This window comes from Aspergillus pseudodeflectus, assembly GCF_044049435.1.
Source record: "Aspergillus pseudodeflectus strain CBS 756.74 chromosome Unknown BJX68scaffold_24, whole genome shotgun sequence".
NCBI lineage: Eukaryota > Fungi > Ascomycota > Eurotiomycetes > Eurotiales > Aspergillaceae > Aspergillus > Aspergillus pseudodeflectus.
The window spans coordinates 362474-383771 of NW_027263800.1; the positions used below are offsets into that span (position 1 = coordinate 362474).

General features: G+C 52.2%; 11 protein-coding genes across 11 annotated transcripts; 4 read left to right on the plus strand and 7 right to left on the minus strand.

The window, feature by feature from the left end:
- Positions 1–17: 17 nt before the first annotated feature.
- BJX68DRAFT_276200 (sugar porter family MFS transporter) lies at positions 18–1799 on the minus strand (the record flags this gene model as incomplete). Its single annotated transcript, XM_071048037.1, has 3 exons — positions 1622–1799; positions 171–1570; positions 18–134 (listed from the first exon to the last, which is right to left on the minus strand). Exons 1-3 carry the CDS (start codon positions 1782–1784, stop codon positions 18–20), a joined length of 1680 nt encoding a protein of 559 aa, XP_070898598.1. The 5' UTR covers positions 1785–1799.
- A 197-nt stretch (positions 1800–1996) lies between these two features.
- On the plus strand, positions 1997–4112 carry BJX68DRAFT_98678 (arylsulfatase). Its single transcript, XM_071050140.1, has 2 exons — positions 1997–2302; positions 2356–4112. The coding sequence occupies exons 1-2, from the start codon at positions 2148–2150 to the stop codon at positions 4037–4039; spliced, it is 1839 nt and encodes a 612-aa protein (XP_070898599.1). The 5' UTR covers positions 1997–2147; the 3' UTR covers positions 4040–4112.
- On the minus strand, positions 4113–6408 carry BJX68DRAFT_98686 (Zn(II)2Cys6 transcription factor). Its single transcript, XM_071050141.1, has 2 exons — positions 5311–6408; positions 4113–5256 (listed from the first exon to the last, which is right to left on the minus strand). The coding sequence occupies exons 1-2, from the start codon at positions 6286–6288 to the stop codon at positions 4186–4188; spliced, it is 2049 nt and encodes a 682-aa protein (XP_070898600.1). The 5' UTR covers positions 6289–6408; the 3' UTR covers positions 4113–4185.
- A 385-nt stretch (positions 6409–6793) lies between these two features.
- BJX68DRAFT_238186 (putative monocarboxylate permease) lies at positions 6794–8406 on the plus strand. Its single transcript, XM_071040307.1, has 4 exons — positions 6794–6988; positions 7044–7159; positions 7218–7475; positions 7523–8406. Exons 1-4 carry the CDS (start codon positions 6852–6854, stop codon positions 8269–8271), a joined length of 1260 nt encoding a protein of 419 aa, XP_070898601.1. The 5' UTR covers positions 6794–6851; the 3' UTR covers positions 8272–8406.
- Positions 8407–8616: 210 nt separating this feature from the next.
- BJX68DRAFT_255659 (Six-hairpin glycosidase-like protein) lies at positions 8617–9946 on the plus strand (the record flags this gene model as incomplete). Its single annotated transcript, XM_071043082.1, has 4 exons — positions 8617–8873; positions 8946–9031; positions 9116–9786; positions 9848–9946. 4 exons carry the CDS (start codon positions 8617–8619, stop codon positions 9944–9946), a joined length of 1113 nt encoding a protein of 370 aa, XP_070898602.1.
- On the minus strand, positions 9844–11847 carry BJX68DRAFT_98695 (putative iron-regulated transporter). Its single transcript, XM_071050142.1, has 6 exons — positions 11440–11847; positions 11215–11378; positions 11128–11167; positions 10915–11075; positions 10326–10868; positions 9844–10269 (listed from the first exon to the last, which is right to left on the minus strand). Exons 1-6 carry the CDS (start codon positions 11726–11728, stop codon positions 10039–10041), a joined length of 1428 nt encoding a protein of 475 aa, XP_070898603.1. The 5' UTR covers positions 11729–11847; the 3' UTR covers positions 9844–10038.
- Positions 11848–12015: 168 nt separating this feature from the next.
- Positions 12016–13544, minus strand: BJX68DRAFT_267410 (mitochondrial 37S ribosomal protein mS47; the record flags this gene model as incomplete). Its single annotated transcript, XM_071045815.1, has 3 exons — positions 12016–13209; positions 13270–13437; positions 13494–13544. The coding sequence occupies 3 exons, from the start codon at positions 13542–13544 to the stop codon at positions 12016–12018; spliced, it is 1413 nt and encodes a 470-aa protein (XP_070898604.1).
- A 433-nt stretch (positions 13545–13977) lies between these two features.
- BJX68DRAFT_238190 (mitochondrial 54S ribosomal protein uL4m) lies at positions 13978–15124 on the minus strand. Its single transcript, XM_071040308.1, has 2 exons — positions 14926–15124; positions 13978–14872 (listed from the first exon to the last, which is right to left on the minus strand). The coding sequence occupies exons 1-2, from the start codon at positions 15007–15009 to the stop codon at positions 14102–14104; spliced, it is 855 nt and encodes a 284-aa protein (XP_070898605.1). The 5' UTR covers positions 15010–15124; the 3' UTR covers positions 13978–14101.
- Positions 15125–15185: 61 nt separating this feature from the next.
- BJX68DRAFT_238191 (mitochondrial 54S ribosomal protein mL38) lies at positions 15186–16617 on the plus strand. Its single transcript, XM_071040309.1, has 2 exons — positions 15186–15774; positions 15821–16617. The coding sequence occupies exons 1-2, from the start codon at positions 15240–15242 to the stop codon at positions 16543–16545; spliced, it is 1260 nt and encodes a 419-aa protein (XP_070898606.1). The 5' UTR covers positions 15186–15239; the 3' UTR covers positions 16546–16617.
- Positions 16618–17406, minus strand: BJX68DRAFT_238192 (putative mitochondrial inner membrane protease subunit 1). The gene is made up of 2 exons (XM_071040310.1): positions 16965–17406; positions 16618–16889 (listed from the first exon to the last, which is right to left on the minus strand). The coding sequence occupies exons 1-2, from the start codon at positions 17322–17324 to the stop codon at positions 16710–16712; spliced, it is 540 nt and encodes a 179-aa protein (XP_070898607.1). The 5' UTR covers positions 17325–17406; the 3' UTR covers positions 16618–16709.
- Positions 17407–18049: 643 nt separating this feature from the next.
- Positions 18050–21155, minus strand: BJX68DRAFT_255664 (glyoxylase; the record flags this gene model as incomplete). The annotated part of the gene is made up of 13 exons (XM_071043083.1): positions 18050–18133; positions 18196–18222; positions 18272–18406; positions 18463–18554; positions 18651–18844; positions 19008–19079; positions 19136–19254; positions 19322–19428; positions 19533–19604; positions 19709–20154; positions 20221–20733; positions 20828–20967; positions 21036–21155. 13 exons carry the CDS (start codon positions 21153–21155, stop codon positions 18050–18052), a joined length of 2121 nt encoding a protein of 706 aa, XP_070898608.1.
- Positions 21156–21298: the final 143 nt, after the last annotated feature.

Genomic DNA, 21298 nt, shown 5'->3' on the forward strand with positions numbered 1-21298 from the left:
TATACACTGAAGAGTAGTCAAGATCGATGGCCATGGATTGTGACCCCTCCCTTTCCATCCTCATTGTCTTCATCCTCCTCATCCCTCTCATTAAATCCACGCACAAGCCCCTCCCTCTCCCCCTCGAACCCATTCTCCCCATCACCACCAGAATGCCGCCCCTCACTTACCCCCTCAAACAACCCCCCAGCCTCCTCCAACCTCTTCCCCTTCATCTCCGGTAAAAACACCACAACCCACCCCGCAATCACCAAATCCAGCGCCCCAAACAACAAAAACGTCGCCCAGCCCAATCCCTTAAGGATATACGGCGTCGAAAATGACCATATGAAGTTCGACGCCCACTGGCTTGCAACTGCGAGTGCGACACCGGGTGAGCGGAGGCGCGTGGGGAATAGCTCTGCGACAAGGGGCCAGGGGAGCGGGCCCCAGGAGAGGTTGTAGAGGGTTATTGTTAGGTAGATTAGGGATATTGTTGAGAGTTGGTGGGGTGAGAGGGGGGTAGTAGATGTCTTAGCGGAAGTATATACGGAAGGGGGAGATGCAGGGGATGAGTGGAGGAAGATCGAAGTAGAGATCATGCAGAGTGCCATTCCCAGGGCGCCGAAGGCAAGGAGGGGTTTCCGGCCGAAGCGGTCTGCGATGAAGAGGATGAAGAAGAGACAGCTGAGGACTTTTAGGGCGCCGAATATGCCAGTCAATAATAGGGTTAGGGAGTGTGCCGTTGATGCTTCTGTTGTACTGGAGGAGACTGTTGATGAGGAGGAGGGGTCGCCAATAAGAAGCGAGAAGAATTGAGGTCCGAAGTAGGCCATGGCGGTTGCGCCTGTTGCCTGCTGTGCGACGAAGAGGGTCACGGCGAGGGTTACACGGCGGAGGTTAGGCCGGTGCAGGAGCTCCCGGGGGCGAAAGTCTGCTGCTGCGGATGTATCGGCATCGACAGCGCGTTTCATCTCTGCGAACTCGTCACGGACACCAGGATCGTCTTCTCCTTCTGCATCGCGGATCCAGGTGAGGCTTTCCCATGCTTCTCGTGTATCTCCATTCGCGAGAAGCCAGCGCACGCTCTCTTTCAGAGGGAGCATACCAACACCCATTGCGATTCCGGGGACGAGTTGCAATGCCAGCGGAACTTGCCACTGCCTGGGGCCCTTCTCCCAGAATTGCACGCCGTAGTCGATCCAATACGAGGTGAAGATCCCAATCGTAAAAGTGAACTGGTATCCGCTACCCAATCTCCCTCTGAGATGCGCCGGGCTCATCTCAGCGAGGTATATAGGTGCTACTGTTGCCGAACCCCCAATCCCGAGTCCGCAGATGATGCGGCCGATGTAGAAGACGGGGAGCAAGTGGCTGTTTATGATTTCAAAGAGGACGCCGATGCAGAAGATGAGTGAACATAGTATCATCGAGGGTCGTCGGCCATAGTGGTTTGTCAATGGCCAGATTAGTAGACATCCTGCTAGGGCGCCGGCTTGCTGGATTCCGACGGCGATGGAGCTGATGAGGGTTTGGTCTTGGGGCGTGTAGCGGAAGGAGTTGTGGAACGAGGGGAATGTCAGTACGCCGCCTGTGTGAGGTTAGTGAGGTCATTTTAGGCATCGATTGATAGGTGTGGTACCGATGACACCGGAATCGTAACCGAATAAGAGGCCGCCGCAACAGACGGTCGCTGCTAGCCAGTAGATTCGAAGGGAGGATGCAGCGGATTTTGAGGGTAGGTTGTGGTTGGATTGGGGATCAACATAAGGGAGGCCCTGAGGGAGCTGGGCGTAAGAGGACATGCTCGTCCATTGAGTGAGTTCCTCATCGAGTAAAGGTGAGGTTATTTTAAACCATTTTGCTGTCTGTATGTATCGGAAACAAACCCACGTGCCAGGGGTACAAGATGACGTCACATGATGCTTCCAGTGCTATCGATAAGAGCTGTCAACTAAAGCGGATAAGCAGCCGACAGCCGAGATGGCACCATCCACGCTCGCTTGACACCTTCTGGGGAAACTGAGAGTGAGGGGTGAGCAACGCTGCAGCTTGAAGCATTCTGCCGACAGCCGATAGACGATGTGCGTCTCAATCAGCTATATACAGCTATCGTCGAGCCTTAAAAATGGCCTCGTCCAGCTTTGAACAGAAGTCGAACAGACAAAATGGGCAAACGACCGAATTTCCTCGTTATCGTCGCCGATGATCTGGGCTTCTCCGACATTGGCTGCTTCGGCAGCGAGATCCGCACGCCGAACATCGATAAGATAGCTCAGCAGGGCGTGCGGTTTACGGATTTCCATGCCGCCGCTGCTTGTTCGTACGTTGTGACCATTGAGTGAGAAGGAGGGGAAGATGAATAACAGTGAACAGTCCAACGCGCGCCATGATTATGACCGGAACAGATCACCATATCGCCGGTCTAGGCAATCTGATCGAATGGACCAACATTTCAGGCCAAAACGGTCCCAAGGGCTCGAGCACGGATACGGCTCCCCAGCGGGGTATGCCCGGATACGAGGGATATCTGAACGAACGCGTTGTCGCCCTCCCCGAAATCCTGCGCGACGCCGGTTACCATACCCTGATGTCTGGAAAATGGCATCTCGGCCTAACGCCGGAGCGTTCGCCTTACAAGCGCGGGTTCGACCGCTCCCTTGCTCATCTTCCAGCCTGCTCGAATCACTACGCCTTTGAACCGCAGCTCCAGGGCAACGATGATACTCCGACATTCCTCGAGGCGAGCTATATCGCGTTGCATATGGAGGATGACAAGTACGTCCGCAAATTGCCGGAGGGATGGTATTCGTCCGATGGATACGGTGACAAGCTGCGCGAATACCTGTCAGACTGGCATAAGAACAAGCAGGCGGACGAGGACAAGCCGTTCTTCGCCTACCTCCCATTTACTGCCCCACATTGGCCCCTCCAGGCACCCCGTGAATACATCAATCACTACCACGGTGTATACGACGACGGTCCAGACGCTCTACGGCAGAAACGCCTCGAACGCCTAAAGGCCCTCGGTATGATTCGACAAGACGTCGAAGCCCACCCCGTCGTCGTCGACGAAGGTGAAGGCAAGCCCTGGGAAACCCTAACCCCCAACGAGAAGAAACTCTCCTGCCGTGCAATGGAAGTCTTTGCCGGGATGGTCGAATGCATCGACGCCAACGTCGGCAAAGTCGTCGACTATCTCTCCTCAATTGACGAACTCGAGAACACCTTCGTCTGCTTCATGTCCGACAACGGCGCGGAAGGCGCCGCCTACGAGGCCTATCCGCTCGTCCAAAGCGGCGTCCTCCCCCACCTCCTCAAATACTACGACAACAGCTACGAGAATCTAGGAAACGGCAACTCCTTCATCTGGTACGGCCCGCGCTGGGCGCAGGCCGCCACCGCCCCGTCCCGCCTCTACAAAGCCTACACAACAGAAGGCGGCGTCCGCGTGCCCTTCCTCGCGCGCTTCCCCTCCTCAATCTCTACATCGCCCAACGCCCAAGGCGGCGCCATAACCGACCAGTTTGCAACAGTTATGGACCTCGCGCCCTCAATTCTCTCCATGGCCGGCGTCACCCACCCAGCACCCCACTACAACGGCCGCGAAGTCGTCCCCATGCGTGGGAAATCCTTCCACGCCTGGGCGACCGGCTCCGCAGACCGCATCCACGAAAAGGACTTTATTCAGGGCTGGGAAACCTGCGGCCGCGCAGCCCTCCGCTTCGGCGACTGGAAGATCGTGTATATCCCTAAACCCAAGGGTCCCGAGCGCTGGCAGCTGTATAACCTGGTCGAGGACCCCGGTGAGGTGCATGATCTCGCTGAGAAGGAACCGGAGCGGCTGGCGAAGTTGCTTAAGCTCTGGGATCAGTATGTTATTGAGACGGGGGTAATTCCGTTGAATCCAGATCTTGGGGAGTTCTTGGAGGCGACGGAGGCGCAGATGCCAGAGAACGCGTGGATGGAGTATGATTATTGGAAGAAGGGGGCTAGAGATGAGCCTGAGAAGTTTATGCGCAGTCCGCCGAGGTTCCAGAGAACAGTCAAACAGTTCTAAACCTCGGAAGTCCTTATGTCTCTAAAGGCATATCCGTAGCAAAGAGGAAAGTGCTCAAATAACGAATTACGGCATCATTCTTTGATTCTCTCTGGAGTACAGTCTACGTATTAATATTTTACATATATCTCACATCGCAACATCACTCATATCATAACAAAAAAGTCCGCAAAAAGCTCCTGCCGCACACACTTCGAATCCGCCCACGTCCTCGACGTATCCTGCCTTCTCGTCATCTCCTCAAGCAACACCAGCGCCTTTCCCACGTTCGGATGCCGACCTGCTCCAGTAGTTTCCATTCCCATCCCAGTCCCGCTCCCCAGCTCACGTTGAGGTGTCGAAGCCGCCATCCTGTGCAATGCACCCATAATCCAATTGCGTTGCTCAATCGATCCTTCCAATGCAGCAATGAATAGTGGCCAGACGAACCCTATCGGGACGGTTCCGCCGGCACCCACTTCCACAGGATTATTGATATTGTTATTACCACCTGGTGGGCGATTGGCCTCCTCCTTCGCAAGCCAAATGATCTGATCCACAGCGCGATATACGCGGTCTGTCCGTGGGTATATCGCAAATGCCACTCGGTGCAGGTATACGAACAGAGCGAGGAAGTTCGCCACATACGTTCTGAATGTGCGCACGATGCTCACGGCTACTTTGGGTGCGAGGAGCTCGTGCAGCTTGTTCCCCTCCGCACCCGTTGATGAATAAATGTCCAGGATGGGGGGCCGGGAGTTCCAAAGAGATTCGAGGTCTGCGGAGACGGTATGTGCGATTTGGAGAACTTCGAATTCGTCGGATACTGTGCCACGTGTGCGGTGATGGAGGTCGATGACGACGATCCTGCGGGTGAGTTGTTGGGCTCGTAGGAAGAAGGTGAATGCGGGGAGGGTTATTGAGGAAGTTATTAGGTAGGTTGGTACTGTGAGGAGAGGATCAGGATCTCTGTTGTGAACTTCTTCGACTTCGTTTGGCTGGGGCAAGTTCGTGGTGGCGGTGTCCTTGGATGATTTAGGCGTGATCATGCCCATCTCAGCGAGAGGGTCGCCATCGCGGCCGGCGACTAGGGCTTTTATGTCCAGAAGGGAGACCCAGGAGGCGATCAGGTGAGCGGAGCCAGTCCAGCTGGTTGTGCGGTGGTGGAAACGATGGAGGAGTAGGTATGCTGTGTGTAGAAAGGGTGTTGCAGGGCGCCAACCTTCAGGGGAAATGAGCTGATTTGGACGTCAGCATACACTGGTCATAGAAGAAATGTCCCGGGAACGCACCTCAGCTAGCATGAGCAGCAAAACACTTGCAAACACTCTCTTCAGCAAGGATTCGCCCATCTCCCCGAGTAGACAGGCCTGAATTTTCTCACTGGCCTGGGCATGATAACCCGGACCGAACTTCCATTGCGTTTCATCGATCCATGACTTGTGCATATCCGAGTAGCAGTAAATTGCTAGCAATAAAGCCTGGCAGTCATCCGACTGCGCAAGCATTATATCCCTCACGTATCCCCATTCCAGATCGACAGGTCCAAAGATCGTAGGTGGAGGTTCGCTCTCCCGGAAATACTCAAGCAATTGCTCCTCCCAGATCTCTCCACCACTTAAAATTTGTTGCGGAGAGCGCATTTCCGTCTCCGGTAGGGCACCCATATCCACCATATCAGGACGCCACGCCATTTGTCGCTCGTCCTGGAATATTCCTCCATCAAGCGAGGCCATAGCCGGACCAATAGCACTCCGCTTTGTAAGGTCCAGATGCTTTTGCTGGAAGTCCGACGTAATCTCGCCTATAAATCCGAGCATGTCAAATGGGATGCTGAAGTCCTGGGCCGGAAGCACGCCCGGGCTCAAAGTGTGTTGCTGCTGCTGTTGCTGAGGTAGTAAATGGACATCATGGTGAAGCTGGCCAGTCTCAAATCCGGTCCCGATGCGCTCATTTTGCCGCACAAGTGTGCGTAGGGGTCTGGCGTTTGTATTCTCATCGACATTTGACCGGGGCGACTCCAGCTCCTCTGCGTCCTGCGTCGTACTTGACGTTGACGACCGTGCTCGTATTCTTGACTGTGTCGACCTTTCCCTATCCCCTATCCCCGAGACTATAACGCTCCCATAGACACAATGCAGTCTAAGCCGGGTGCAATTGGCGCAGGTCGGTTTTACTTCGTCACAGCGGACTTTTCGCGAGCGGCAGGTAAGACAGCCCGTCCGGCGGCGCGGTCCTGAGCGGCCGGGGCCTCGGGCTTTGGGGGGCATCTGCGGCAGGAGAGTCAAATTTCTGTGGATACAGATGAAGCCAAGCGTACCTCCATGTGCTTGTATCACTAGGTACGAAGCGGAAAAGGAAAAAGCGACATGTGGCTGCGATTGCGCCAGTTGGAGCAAGTATTGCGGGGGAAGGAATCCCCGCACTAGCTGGAGCTTACGTGCTTCCACAGAATCTTTATTTCAAAGTTTAGACTAATATAGAGTTTCAATCAGGTTAATATAAAGCTGAAGAGGAGATCGAATTCAAAAATATCCCAAATAAGTAAACAAGATAATGGCATCAAGACTGGTAGGGAAGTAAATATATAGCCCCACCAGGAAATGTAACTATAGTATCCATCCTTGCTCCTTAGCATAAAAAAACCGGAACTTTGAGATGATTCTGAAGCCGTGATTCGACATGAAAAGGATCTGTGGTTATTCCTCTTCTAGTTAGTTGAACTGGATTTTCCTCGTTCTTTATCCCACAGTTGGCACGCACGTTTTTCTGCTCCTGACACATACCTCCAACTCCCCTGGCCCCTTCAAGGCTGACCATTCTCAAGCTTTTCATGAAGTCTGATATAGAACTACCGAGTCAAAATCATGATGTCCAACACAGATCGCAAAATGCTACTGAGGAGTCGCATGAGGGACTGGGCGCTTGGCTGCTGGCCCTAGGTGCCTGTCTTGTTTACACAGCGACCTGGTGAGTAAATGGAACTTCCGAGAGTGTAGGATATTGCTCACATTTTACAACTTAGGGGTCTGTTGAGCGCCTATGGCTCGTACGAAAAGTACTATGAGACAACCATGTTGTCTTCTACTCCCTCAACCAGCATCGCATGGGTTGGCACGCTAGAAAGCGTCATTCTCATACGTAAGTCGCTACACTGCTGGAGACACCTCATAACCTAATCGAGATCTCCTATCCACAGTAGGAGGAATCGTGACCGGGCCGATCTTCGACCGTGGATATATTCGAGAGCTTTTGGTGATAGGCACGATAATCACTGTCTTGGGCGTCATGATGCTCAGTCTGGCACGTGAATATTATCAAGTCCTCCTGGCCCAGGGAATCTGTGTCGGTGTCGGAAGCGCGATCCTATATGTGCCTAGCATAAGCCTCATCGCATCCAAGTTCCAACGCCGTCGACCCTTGGCCATGTTCGTAGCCACTTCCGGGACAGCAATAGGTCAGCATCTCATCCATATCGTATCGGTCAGGGACTGACACATACAGGTGGAATAATCTACCCGATTATATTCTCCTCTCTGCAGCCGAAACTGGGCTTCGCATGGGCCACACGCATCCTCGGCTTTGTGACCCTCGGCGAATTGATTATAGCATTGGCAATCATCTTACCCGGTACAAAGAAGAGTCCCCATACCGTGCGCTCCCTCTTGGACCCAACAGCGTTCCGCGACCCAGCATTCATGGCCTTCTGCGCCGCTCTATTCCTCATGTGGATAGCCTACTGGGTCCCCTTCTTCCTCCTCCCCACCTTCGCGCAGTTCAAAGCTGGTGCAAGTTCAAATCTAGCCTTTTATGTGCTGGTCATCTGCAACGCAGCGACAATCCCGGGTCGATACATAGCCGTGCCGCTTTCGAACAGATTCGGACCCGCGCGTACTATGGCAAGCTTTGCGTTAGCGTCCAGTGTCCTACTATTTGGCTGGATTGGTGTTCGTACTGTCGCGTCTACTATCGTATGGGCGGTGCTGATCGCATTATTCATGGGGCCGCTTGCCGTGTTGTATCCGATCATTGTGCCCCATTTATCGCCAGATAAAGACCTTGTCGGGACGAGGATCGGTATATCGTCTGCTGCTGCGGCTCTGGGGACTTTGGTAGGGTTTCCGGTTACGTCTGCGCTGAATGATATTGAGGATGGGGTATTTTGGAAGAGCCAATGTCTGAATGGCTGTTGTATGCTTGCGGGCGCTGCTCTGATGGTGTATGTCTACTACAAGATGCCTAGAACAGCTTGATTATGCACCAAGCTAGAAGGGCATGGAATCCTATGGGTACGTGGGTGTTGAGCGTATGCGTATCTTCGTATAGATATACCTACGCAACTATGTGATGATCTTGCCCTAATACAGAAATACCCTGCCTTAGGCGTCAAATCTTCAATGCTTATAAGAGAGAAGAATGCATCTTTCAGATCTGACAGCGATCCTGAAGACCCTGCCACTGTGCGTGAAAATTGTGCGACAACTTGTTCAAAAATGGGTTTCCGAAGCCCACTGCTCTCCTCCCTCTTCACATTAGGCATGACCCTCATAGCCCAACCAAGCAATGGAGCCTCCACCGCGCGCCCTTACTCAGCTCGGATGGCCGACAGCATTATTCTGCGCGGCCAGGCGGTCCTCGAAAACCAGGCTGATTCATCATCGCTGTTGCAGGTTGGGGCTTTCCAGACTGCGCTCCTGGACCTGGTAGAGTCGCCGTCTGGTCGGTATATGGAACAGGACTGGGAGAGCTACCTCAGTCGCAGCACTGATAGTGTTGTTGGCGTTGTTAATAATGCAACAAAGGACACGGGGTATCCCCTTGATCGTCTGTCGGTGGGGAAAGGGTTGTTTTACCGGTATGTACAGTGATCGCGATCGCTCGAGGGGCAGGCATACGGATCATCTAATCATCAGAATTGGGGCTTTAGGTATGATAATACCGGAGGCAGTATCTACAGGGATACATTGACTGCGTTGCGTACCTCGATCGACCTGCAGCCGCGAAACAAATTCGGTAAGTCCCTCGTCAAACCATCATCAATGTCCCTGAATATAAACTCCGCAGGAATAGCTCGAGAATTTACTGACACTAACACAGGCGGACTCTGGTACTACGTCTACCCATACTGGAGCTACCTAGACGGGATGTTCTCCCTGCTCTCATTCTACCCGCTATACACCTCCCATCTCAACATTGACAACACAACCTCGGTGAACAGGGACCTCTTCCACCAGCTCGAATTCCTATGGGAGCATTGCCACGATGACTCGACAGGTCTCCTCTTACACGGCTACGACGCAACTAAGACAGCCTCCTGGGCGAACCCATCAACCGGTGCAAGCCCCTACGTCTGGGGCCGTGCCCTTGGCTGGTTCATGATGGGGCTCGTTGATGTTCTCGAGCTCCATCTCATGGATTCCCAAGTGGCGGCGTGGCGTGCGCGATTCGTTGATCTCGTCAATTCTATCGTTGATGCTGTCGAGCCGGCTTCTGGGTGCTGGTGGCAGGTTATTTCGGCCCCTGGGCGGGAAGGGAATTATATTGAATCTAGTGCGTCGGCTATGTTCACTTATACCCTGTACAAGGGGGTGCGTCTTGGCTTTTTGCAGGATGAAAATGCCAGTGTCCAGGGTAGGAATTATACGCAAGTCGCTACTCGGGCGTACAGCACGCTTGTGGACAGATTCGTCGTGGAAAATGCGGACCAGACGCTGAGCTATAATGGAACTGTGAGCGTCTGCAGTCTGAACTCTACTGCTAGCTATGAGGTATGTATTCCACGAGCTTGAGCGGAATAATCCAACAGAATGAAACTGACTGTGTGCTTAGTACTATACCACGCAACCGCTGCTATATGATAGCGTGTTGGGTTCCGCAGCTTTCGTTCGAGCCAGCGTAGAGCACGAATTGAGGCATCAAACTTCTTGAGAAGACTATACAGAATCCTTTGCAGCTTGACCAAAAATTTAGAAGACTTCATCACAAAGAACCTACATTGCAGTTGTAGATTTATAGTATATTTACCTAGCCACACACTTGGACGTGTGCAGCAAATGCCCCCTCTCTCTACGCACATAGGCAGCAAAACACGCCGCAGCTACCGCAATAGCACCATAGCTGATGTACACCGGATACTTGAACTGGTCCGGGTCCTCGAAAACAATCGTAGTCGCAAACGAAATCATCTCAAACACGCTCTGCAGCGCCATCTCCGTCGCGGAGAATCGGGCCCTGTTTCCTGCTTCGATGCTCTAGACAAAATTAATTAGGCATAGAAGATAGACTTGGTCAGCCAATTGGAACTTACCTCTTGTACTAGAAACTGCACTGACAGGTCAAATCCCCAAAGACCCAACCGGCTCAGAGCAACGCCAACAATAAGACTTCCGCCAACGACTCGAGGCGAGTCACTAGCAAAGGCAAATGCAGCCACTGCGCCGGCTAAGCTTGCAAACTGCCAATTCAGGAACCACAGGCCAGATCGAATCGGGCCGATCCGCTGCATGAGGAAGGGCGCTACCCATGTTCCTGATAGCTCGGCTAGAACAGCGCCGATTCTCATGGCGCTGACTTGGAGCGAGCTGAATCCTGAGTGGAGCAGGAAAGTCACCATGGTAGGGCCGAATGAGAGCACGGTGAGGTAGGAGAGGCTCAGGGCGAAGGAGGCGAGGAAGACGGGCTGTCGTACGTATTCCTGCCAGGGGGCGACTGTGCTTCCGATATACTGTGAGAATCTGGTGATGAGGTATTGCCTTTCCTCACGGCTTGGTTCGTCATTGTCCTCGGTAGTCTGTTCCTCTGCGTCTTGTGTATCTAAACCTCGATTGAGCTGGGGAACGGATTGATAAACCTGTGACATTAGTGTTTGATGTCAACAATGTCAAGTAAAAGCTCACCTGAGCAATCGCAAAGTATTCAACGAGCACAACAGCGACATTGATACCCAGAACCGCCCAAATCGCAACTCTCGTGGAGAGCAAGCCATCCATCAGAGACACGACCACAGGGGCAATGAGTTTGCAGAACAGGTCAATCCGTCTCATGGATGCATTCAATTCTTTGATATCCGTCAGCCATGACGATGGAACCGATAGTGTACCCTGCCTTACCTTGTCGAGGATACCCCAATGCATCTGAAATGACAACAGCCTAGTACAGTTAGTTGGTCTATTGAGGTATGCATTGAGTCAACATACCCAATCCCTTTCGACAGACACCGTATTAGCCGTAGCAGCGAGCTTTTCAACACCCGCTAGCAGGACCAAAGCGATAAACAAAGCCCATGATAGCCGAACAGACGGGCCTGTCAAGAGAAGGCCCAGGCAAACACAAGACACCGCAACCGGGATCCGTTGCCAGACTAACATCATACTGGTCAGCAATCAATTCTCAGAGTCGGCTCGTTTTCGGTGCAAACGCACTAATAGAATGTCGAATCGCCGATAATCGGTCCAGCCGATCAACCACGGCTCCCAGCCATGACGATAATACCACAGCGAACAGGGAGCGCGCCAGGGCGTAGACGGAGGCATATAGCAATGTCCCTGGAAATATAGATGCCAGGAAAACTACGGCGCCGAACTCAAACATGCGCGAGTTCCATGTTGAGAGGAAGTGTGAGGTATAGAGACGGAGCAGGACGTGGTTTGCGGGGAGAGATGTGGGATTCCGCCGCAGTTCCCCTCTGGGAAGCAAGGGTTCGGTTTCCATCTTCCGTCTTTCTCTGCGAGATGTTATGGCGGTTTCATACCTTATGATCTTGCTGATTGAGGAGAAAAATACTTTAGACAAGAGTTGCTTGGTAAGGACCTTGGGGGACAAATCAGACCACAGTTTAAGGAAGTGGGGAGCGAATCATTTTTGCCATTGTCGATTCTTCGTGATACTGTAGAATTCGCCGCAGTAAAGTGCATGCCTCTGAATTGATAAGATAGTGTAAATATACAAGCAGTCTAAAAACTGGGATCATTACAAATATTTCCTCCTATAGTCACCTTCTAGTTCCACTTCCTGCCCTGAGCAGTTAAAACTGTTCGTCGGGCCAGCACCTCAGCCAGCTTCTCTCTGGCACCCTCCTTCTTGCCAAAGTTCGCAAACTCCTGCGCCTCTTGAGAGGTGTTGGGGATTCTTTGTACCAAGTCTTGAATATCCTTCTCACTGGGCAGCCCGTACTGATGGGGGTATGACTCGTAGTTGGTTTCGCTCAGTAAATCCAGGAGCTCTTCGCCTTCAGGAACACTGAAGAATTGGTCAACAAGATCAGTAGTCACTTCCTGCAGCGTCGCAGGCTGCCATTTCGCCTGGCGGGGTGGCTTCGACATCAGACGTGCCTTGACTCCCTCGACAAAGTCTGGGTGGCGCATGAAGTGAGCAGCAATCTGATGCTCACGCTGGAATGCCTCAGAAATGGACCATGATTTGCCGAGGCGCATCTGACGCAAGGTCACCTTGAGCGATGTAGGCGAACGCTGTGACATAGTTTCGAGAGTCTTTTCAGCCCATGCCTTGTGCGTTGTCTCCTTCTCAAGAGCCTCGAAAATTTCTTCGACAGTCGAGTAGCTGAAGCATCGGTCAATCGCAGTGCGCAAGCTGCCTCCCAGCTTGATTGGCTCTTCTTCAAGGGTAGGCAGGCCGGTTGAGTACTCAGCCATTGTCGAGTTGACAAGGTCAAGTCGCTCGCGAAGAGAGGCGTGGTCGCTAAAGACAAGCTCAGACAGACGGGCCGTCAAGTTGCGGAGAGCGCTGGAGTGGAAGTAGTGCGTAGCAATGCCGGCATAGAGGTTCTGGACACCGGTCAATCGCTCTGACGTTAAGGCGAGATATGTTCCAATCTCTCCATCGAGGCGAGGGAGAAAAAAGGAGCCGCCCACGTCGGGGAAGAAGCCAATGGTTGTCTCGGGCATAGCGAAAACGGTGCGCTCGGTAGCGATACGGAATGGCGCGTGGACACTGAGGCCAACACCTCCACCCATGGTGATGCCGTCCATCACGGAGATGAAGGGTTTCGAGTAGGTCGCGATGAGGTGGTCAAGCTTGTATTCAAGGCCGAAGAAGTCTGCGGATGCCTTTTGTCCCTCTTCCCCTTTCTCATTTTGTAATGCTAGAGCAGCCACGTCGCCGCCAGCACAAAGGGCCTTGGTACCGGCCCCGGAGAGCATCACAATGTTGGCCAATTGAGATTTTTCCCATTCCTGTATTGAACATAGTCTCAGCAACAAAGCTCGAACCAGAATTCAGAAGCTCTTTCTAACCTTGAGACGGGGGAGAATCTTTCGAACCATCGATCCGTTCAACGAATTGAGCTTGTTCGGTCTGTTCAATTCTACTAGTCGCACTCCATAGAGAGAGTTGAAGAGGACGTCGTCGGGCTCGTCGCCGGCTTGTCGCCCGGGAATACCTGATGTTGACGCGGTCGACATCTTGGATGACTTAGTTAGTTATCGCGCACAAAGATGGCAATAGAGATATCATATACCTTGGATGCCGCCACGAATGTCGGGTTGGTGACCTTGGCGCGAAGAGGCATGGTGCTTGCTGGGGATATCCGCGAGAACCAGCTCGACGGCGTTGAGGTCCGGGGAAGACTGTGTCGGAGTAACATGAGGAGGCAGACCCACGTCTGACGTGGAGAGAAAGGAAGGAAAGGATGAACCGAGGGGAACGAGAGATATAAGTCAAGAGTTGGGGTCGTGACGAAAAGTGTCGGCTCGAACTCCGCAAGTTGGAGGTTTGCACCTCGGAAGTTTTTTTGCCTGCTTTCTTCCGCCGCCGAGCGAAAGCGACAATGGCCGAGTCGAGCAGATCAGTTCGGATAACTGTTCCTGAGCAGCCTTTACAATTTGGAGATCATTATTCATAGAAAGTCCACATTCTGTCAAATGCTCATTGTAATTGAGTCTGGACATTGTTTCGTTACTCGGCCGCGTAGCAGCTTCGGCATGTGCTCAAGATCATCACGATCCATCCAAGCAATTCAATATCATTCATACAGTATCAGGGAATAAATCTATTTGTACATCCGGTCCACCAACCGGTAAAAAAGACAGCTCAATCAAAACAAGCCAGTATGCTGAAATCTTCCTTCTAGGTTGCCTTTGCCAGCCTGGGCTTGATATCCCGGGAATGTTCAGAGAGCAGTCTGTCCAGAGCCCTCTTCTCCATGATCAGTCGTCCCGTCTCCAGCAGATCCTTAACATCCACATCATCCTTGCTGAGGATCTTCGCGTGCTTTCCAACTTCGTTCACCGCATCAAACAGCCGAGGAGATTCTCGGGTCGTAATCAGTGTTGACCGGCCATACTCGCGCCCCCATCTGTTCACCTTGAAAATCTCCTCAATCAAGTGCGGTGTGGCGTCTTCGGGAATGTCAATCTCATTGTCGATGATGATGAGCTGGCCTCGCCTGAACCGGTAGCTGAGCGCAATGCGCCAGGCCTGATCGTACATCTTAGCCGGGAGGCCGCTCGAGAAGTCCCGTGGATGGGGACCAAAGGCAACACCACCACCCCTTCGAATAGGTGACTGTCTATCACCAACACGGGCATGACCTGATCCCTTCTGTGCCCGCAACTTCCTATGGCTTCCACGAACGTCGTCTCTCCACTTGGTGCTGGCTGTACCTTGTCGGGTCATGTCTCCTTCGTATACAACCGCGCGGTGTAGTAGATCTTTTCGTAGAGGCATCAGGAGCTTGTTTTCGGGGTACTGTACGAAGCGCACGGGCTCCATGGACGGGAATGAGTATGTGGTCGCCAGGACGGGTTTCGGTGCCCATTTGGCAAGGAGGGCCTCGCGCGCGGATTGCTCGGAAGTAGCAGGTGTTTCTGTGCTTATCGATCGTGAAAGGTATCGCTGCTATCAAGTTGTTAGATCTCCGCGCTCTTTAATGCTGGACAAGTCAACAGTACCGTTGTAGCCTCACTCCCAGAAAGGAGGCCTCTTGAGCTGCGAGAGAGCCATTTGAAGGAGTTGAAAGCATTTAACCCAGCCATTGTGACCAAAGTGCGAATTGAGGTACACAGTCCGTTTGATTCGCAGCTCAGAGCCGAGTTCAGTCTGGTTGAAGCCAGCCAAAAGTTCAGTCGAGGCGTGGTTTTGGCACTAGTGGTGAGGCTTGGCAAACCTGGAAAAAAAAGTTCCCGAGCAGAGATCCTCAGCATCTCCCGAACCTCGACCGTCTCTCCCTCCACCTCCACGCCCAATCGCTCTTTACCCAGGAACAATGGCCCATTGTGAGCGGGCCTCCAGGCCTCTCATCCAATGCCTGCAGAAGTCGTCAATGAGAGGCATCTCCAGCCTCCAGCTGCAGTCGACGCGCGCCTTCCAGACCACGACCATTCTCCGCGACGAAACCCAGACGGAGGCCAAGACTCAGGCCTTTTATAAAGCGCCAGACCCAGCACTCGTTTCAAGTCCTCGATTAGAACGAAGATTGATGCGACAGGGTATCCTGCCGGTGGGATCTCGCCGACGTCGTGCCGCCCTACAGAACTCGGACAACCTGCCTTTCGAACAGCTGCCCTACCAATGTTTCCAGGAGGCGCGGAAAGTCCTGCTTGCGGACCGGGAGGAGAAGTTGAATGATATTACAGCGACAAGCGAAAAGATTGCTAGGATTCGGGCCCTACCTGAGGAGGAGCTATCAAAGCAATCAAACGTCGCCCGACTCAAGGCGTTGGAACTCCACCTCGAGCACCTCAAGGTTCAGGCAGATATCAACGATCCTCTTGTGAAGAAGAAGTTTGAGGATGGACAAGGTATATAGTTTTCTTTGAGATTATCTTCTATATGCTAATCTTCTAGGTGATATGAGCAAACCTATCTACCGCTACCTGGCCGATCGGCAATGGAGAGAATACCGCCGGAAGATTCTCGTCCAACGTATTACGCAGATGAAAGTCATTCCTGATGTCCTCCCGCACTGCGACCCCGTGCTGGACACGAAACTATACTTTGGACGAAAGCCCGTGCCGCCTGGAGAGTTTGTCAATGCCGCAGTGAGCAGCACGCCTCCTAAGCTAGACATTCAGATGTTCGAGGGTGGAGAGAAACTGGTTACAATTGCGGTTGTGGATTCAGATGTTCCCAACGTCGAGACCGACAGCTTCGACTACAGGATGCACTACCTTGCCGTCAACATCCCGATCTCGGCCCTCAACACCAAGGTCGATCTCAGCCAGCTATCAGCTGACTCTCAGGTGGTCCTGCCATGGTTGCCTCCTGTCGCCCAGAAGGGAAGTCCCTACCACCGCTTGTCGCTCTTCATCCTTGAGCAGAAGGACTCGAAGCCTCTGGACTTTGCGGCCGTCAAGGCCCGCGAGACTGACCGCGACAACACCCTCCTGCGCACGTTACAAGCGCGGTATCACCTGAAGGCGATTGGCGCGCACCTCTTCCGATCTATTTGGGATGAGACCACGCTGGAAGTCATGAAGCAAATTGGCTTCCCCGAAGCCGACATGGAGCTCCGGCGCAAGAGGGTCGAGCCTCTCCCCTACAAGAGAAGGAATCCTTCTACCTTCCGGTAGCCTTCTCAGCTTCTCTCTGTTTGATATAGTTCTATCACATTTCTTTCCTAGATGTATTGTACAACCATAGCATATGTATGAATATAGTCACCTTCAACCCAATTCCAAACTCCAAACTCCAACCACGCATATTACAAAGAATAAAACCTCCAGGATATGCACGGTTATCCCATATTCTCCTCAATCGGCTTCAACGTATTCTCAATCCATTTCACCCCAAACGGCGGCGTAACCTTGGCCACAATCTTCCCATTAATCAACCCCATGGGCAACGGCCCAAACGTCCTCGAATCCCTTGACCACGGCAAATTATCCCCAACCACATAGACATGCCCCTCAGGAACCTGCCCGGCCAGCCCATAATCAGCCATCTGCGCAATTACTCCCAAAACACAAAAGCAGAGGGTAAGCAGACTCACCCGAATAACCTCCCCCCTCCCTCCAACCCCGCCATCCAACGGATCCTCCCTACTCACAAAATCCCCCGGCAACCCCAAAACCCTCTTCCCGCCATGCAATCCCAGAAAATACGGATGGTGGAACCGTACGACATCTCCGACTTCGATCCCGCGCCCGTGCTTGTAGTTCTTTAGTGTGAGGAGGTAGTCGCCGCGTGTGTTGATCGTCGGATACATTGATGGCCCCGAACTGAGTTCGAGCGTAATATAGTTCTCCCAGAGGAGGGTTATGCCGCAGAAGAGGCCGAGGGCGTCGCGGGCGAGCGCGGCGATGGAGCGGGGGGTTGCAGTGCGGAGGAGGGTGCGGAAGGCGTGGTCCATTTTTGGCGTTGAGGTTTGTGGTACATTATATAGCGATTCAATAATTCGGAGGGCAGTTGAGCAGAGCTCGTGGAGCTCTTGCTTCTGTATGATGTCGAGCGAGATCTTTACCTAGAGCTTGGTGGGTTGATCGTACATCACGTGACCCACTACGTTTATAAACGGTTTTGCGGGTGGATTTTTTTTTCTTTCTTTCGCATCACAGACGTTTTTCCTGGGATTCAACAACGCGCAATTGCTACTGCAATTGAGATTGCAGTTATCTTGCCCGAGTGTACTGGCATTTCAAGATCGCATTTGGAACACTCACAGTGCTTAATGTTGCACTTGCTGTGTGTTCTCAGATCCATCTTCGTCGCCGATGCCCGCTCCTACATTTGACCTCGCATTCATTCCAACATCACGTCCCACCCGTAGACCAGCTTCTAAAATTGCTAGAGCTCACCGCTGCCGAAATTCAAAACCAGAGCGAGTGAGTGTGGACAGTGAAGCAAGATGAACCACTACTTATCTGGCACTTGATGTCAGATTCCCCGAACGATAGCCCGGCTTGGACCCCATTTAATTATGGGAATGGGAGGCTGGGTGGTAAGACGGGAGACAAACCTATCGTAGTTTATATTTTGTTTATTATTTACGAATATGATTCCCTTCTGAAGAGAGAGTTTGGTCCCCAATAGACGTGTGTAGAACTGTAGATTGATTTGTCATGCTATATTTTCCATTTACATGGCGTTCTTCATCTCTCGTAGAGCAGCCATCACTTCGACGGGGTCTGTCTTGCCAGTCTTCTTCTGGATTTCGGGATCCTGGAATGTGATATCAGTATCTGAAGAATAGCTGATGCTGTTCAGCTGATAGAATGACTTACGTTGACTCGCATGAAGACATTGTGAAGCTAGAAAATTCAGTCTCGTGCCCTGGCATCAATGGGCATCGCTACATACCTTTTCATCTCCAATAGTAAACTTGCCCTGCGTCTCCTTATTCGCCTCGGCGAACGCTTGTAGCTTCTTGATCGGCTCAGTCTGCGAAACAGAAAGGCAGAATTTCACATTGCTCTTGGTATATTCGTGCCCAGGCTGGTAAGGGTTATTAGCCGCATACACTTCAGTGTAGAGGAAGAACGTAAACATACGTAAACCCTAGTATCATCCGGCAAGGACGCCAAGGTCTCATTCAATGCCTTGTGCATCTCCGGCGCTGTACCTTCGAAGAATCGACCGCATCCTGCAAGACAAATCACATCAGCATCTCAGCATACACATAAACCCTCAACTTGGCCATCCTCGCAAAGTCACCAAGCAGAAGACTGGTCAAACATACCACCAATGAAAAGCGTATCTCCCGTAAAGACCACCTTGTCCTCGCCATCCTGCATAAAATAGCAGATGCTATCTTGCGTGTGGCAAGGGGTATGCAAGGCCGTCACGGAGATGCGGTCTCCAATCTTGAATACCTCGCCGTGCGCGGGGGTCCGCGAGACGGACTCACATTGCTTGCCGCCGATTACGGGGACTCTGAAGGTTTTGAGCTGTCACTTTCTGTTAGCTGTCTCTTGCTTGAAAGGCTGCATAGTACCTACTACTTCCTTGTTTCCACCGGCGTGGTCCCAGTGGCTAGTAGAGGGTTGCGTTTAGTTATGCTATGCTTGTTGGCTTGACAAAGAGAGGCGGGGCATACTGATGCGTGTTTACGATCGCTGTGAGATGGATCTTTCCGGCCTTAGTCTGGGATTCTAACTCTGGGACAACCCTGGCAATCGAGTCAGACTAGTTATCCAGGTCACTCGAATCCGACTGCTCACTTACTCGGGCGGATTGGCAGGATCAATAATAACCGACTGCTTTGTCGGTTCATCGGTTACAAGATAGGCATAATTGTTGCCCTTCCCCGTCCCTGCGCGGACAAAAACATTCTCGATTAGCCACTATGACCTTCATCCAAATATGCATCCCTCAATCAGAATGTCCTTCTTGTCTAGTCTTGGCACATACACATAGGAAGCGATTGGATATGCATGGCTCTAGCTCTGATACGTGGCAGTCGCAGTGGCGAATAAGTAGTGAGGACCTTGGAGAATGGCCGTATCGTTTTGGGGAAGCTCATGGGCAATTTATCAGGATATGATGGCGATGCCAGGTGAGCTGTTGATTAAGGCGTCATCAAACACAATTTGTCAAATGGAGATTACCTCATAGGTTGGACATGAGATGAGGGGGTCAGCCACATGTGGCGGGTGAGCGCTTTGCCGTTTTAGGTTTATGCTATATCGTGATGCTCTAGAGTTCATTGGGATGAGCTGTTATAATCAGGGTTATAGAGTGCAAGTAGAAAAGGGTTATCATTATTATCAGTCTAAGCTGTCTCTATAGGTTGCCGACTATCCCAAGTATCTGCCGTTCCCCAGCCATGTTGACTCAACATCTTCAAATCCTCATCTATATCCGGTATCGAGTCACCTGCAGATGATCGATGTGTAGAGGTATTCTCGCTCTGAGTAATGTTCGGTGAAATATTGTCTTTCGTCCCAATACTCTTTTTCAATAAAGCCGTCCAATAATTCGAGCTCTCGTCGCAAACGGTAGCGATGTATGAAGTTGATATAGTTCGCCTGGCTGACTCCCACTGCGTCGAGCGAAGGATATGGTCCAGCCATTTGAATGTCGCATCGCAGTAAGCATCTTTCTTGGGTTCTGATGATCTCGTAAAGGCCAGTTCGTCGGCCATTGTCCCTGTAAATGTGGTAAGGAAGGAGGGATGTCCTTCTGTGATCATCAGTAAGAGCGGCTCCCAATTTGTGATTGTTTCTGTTAGAGAGTCGTCGAGGCTATCTTCCAGTTAGTATCACTTCGAATCAACCCTCAGGCGCCGGAGCAAAATCCAGGAATCTCACCTTCTCCCTCGCGGGATCAAAATCCTATCCCGTAGCAAAACCTCCGCAAGAATCCTCGATCCGTCCGTCACCCGCTTGAGCACAGAAACAACCTGCTCCGCAGTCCCCGCCAATCTCGTCTGCACCTTCTTCCTCCGCTTCCTCGGCGGCTCGTCACCATCTGCTTCAACCTCAATCACGGCCGCAGCCTGCTCCAAGATCCCCTTCAATGATCCCCTAAGCGCGTCCTCACCATCATAAATAGCCTCTGCGCTTAGGCTCGAATCGAATAAACCCGGCTCCCCAGAAATCGGCCCCGAAACAGCATCAACGCTCCCCCAATAGAACCCCCACAGCCACTCCAACGACCTCTGCGTTGAGTTCCGTAGCACAGTCAAACTCGGCAATTCGCGATGCGTCGCCTCATGACGCAGCTCGACAAATGAGGCTGGTAGACCCAGTTCCATCGCACGCGCGAACATAGTCTTGCGCTGGCCAGCGTAGAGCTTTGAGTCGACGAGGCCGGTCACGAATCTGTACAGCATGTTAGCATCGTCGCATTTCAAAGGCCAGTGACAGAGGTCGACCGGAATGCCTCCGATAAGCCAGAGTTAGAGATCTCACATACCGACAAAAAGCAGCCGCGTATGTCGCCCTGATGGAAAACACAGAGTTTTCCCGCGCGTCGTCGTGCAGGATCGCGTCTGTTAGAAGGGCCGTTGCTTCAACGGGGTGTGGAAGTGTACCGCGCAGTTTCCATGCCCCGACCTTGTTCATTTAGATCAGATTGGTCCTCAATAGACTAATATATTGGATAAGATGGTATTGATGCGTACTGTAGCGCATGCCGCCGAGCGCATGTCTGGCCCGTCATATTCCGGGTCTGGGTAGAATTGGCTCCGCACGGTAAGGAGGTCAGAGTGGTGTTTCCAAGGGGTGAAGATGAATTTTGCCATTGTTTTTATGTGCTTTCTTGCGTTGAGAGATTGGAATATCTATATCGCTGGCGATGGGATTTTTATGAGCGGGGACTTATTTTTCCGATCCGGTATCCTTTCCGTTCATGTCTTGGGCTACTATCGGAGGTTTTCTGTCCGCC

Excerpts from the sequence above, each read along its gene's own strand:
- BJX68DRAFT_98678 (XM_071050140.1), top strand. The coding sequence starts at position 2,148 with ATGGGCAAACGACCGAATTTCCTCGTTATCGTCGCCGATGATCTGGGC. Across the intron at positions 2,303-2,355 it reads CATGCCGCCGCTGCTTGTTC|TCCAACGCGCGCCATGATTA; the intron begins GTACGTTGTGAC and ends AACAGTGAACAG.
- BJX68DRAFT_98686 (XM_071050141.1), bottom strand. The coding sequence starts at position 6,288 with ATGCCCCCCAAAGCCCGAGGCCCCGGCCGCTCAGGACCGCGCCGCCGG. Across the intron at positions 5,257-5,310 it reads TGCTGCTCATGCTAGCTGAG|CTCATTTCCCCTGAAGGTTG; the intron begins GTGCGTTCCCGG and ends CGTCCAAATCAG.
- BJX68DRAFT_238186 (XM_071040307.1), top strand. The coding sequence starts at position 6,852 with ATGAAGTCTGATATAGAACTACCGAGTCAAAATCATGATGTCCAACAC. Across the intron at positions 6,989-7,043 it reads CTTGTTTACACAGCGACCTG|GGGTCTGTTGAGCGCCTATG; the intron begins GTGAGTAAATGG and ends TTTACAACTTAG. Across the intron at positions 7,476-7,522 it reads CACTTCCGGGACAGCAATAG|GTGGAATAATCTACCCGATT; the intron begins GTCAGCATCTCA and ends TGACACATACAG.
- BJX68DRAFT_98695 (XM_071050142.1), bottom strand. The coding sequence starts at position 11,728 with ATGGAAACCGAACCCTTGCTTCCCAGAGGGGAACTGCGGCGGAATCCC. Across the intron at positions 11,076-11,127 it reads ATTGGGGTATCCTCGACAAG|AATTGAATGCATCCATGAGA; the intron begins GTAAGGCAGGGT and ends CGGATATCAAAG. Across the intron at positions 10,270-10,325 it reads TGCAGTTTCTAGTACAAGAG|AGCATCGAAGCAGGAAACAG; the intron begins GTAAGTTCCAAT and ends AATTTTGTCTAG.
- BJX68DRAFT_238190 (XM_071040308.1), bottom strand. The coding sequence starts at position 15,009 with ATGGCTGGGTTAAATGCTTTCAACTCCTTCAAATGGCTCTCTCGCAGC. Across the intron at positions 14,873-14,925 it reads CTGGGAGTGAGGCTACAACG|CAGCGATACCTTTCACGATC; the intron begins GTACTGTTGACT and ends ACAACTTGATAG.
- BJX68DRAFT_238191 (XM_071040309.1), top strand. The coding sequence starts at position 15,240 with ATGGCCCATTGTGAGCGGGCCTCCAGGCCTCTCATCCAATGCCTGCAG. Across the intron at positions 15,775-15,820 it reads GAAGTTTGAGGATGGACAAG|GTGATATGAGCAAACCTATC; the intron begins GTATATAGTTTT and ends CTAATCTTCTAG.
- BJX68DRAFT_238192 (XM_071040310.1), bottom strand. The coding sequence starts at position 17,324 with ATGGACCACGCCTTCCGCACCCTCCTCCGCACTGCAACCCCCCGCTCC. Across the intron at positions 16,890-16,964 it reads GGAGGGGGGAGGTTATTCGG|GTTCCTGAGGGGCATGTCTA; the intron begins GTGAGTCTGCTT and ends CTGGCCGGGCAG.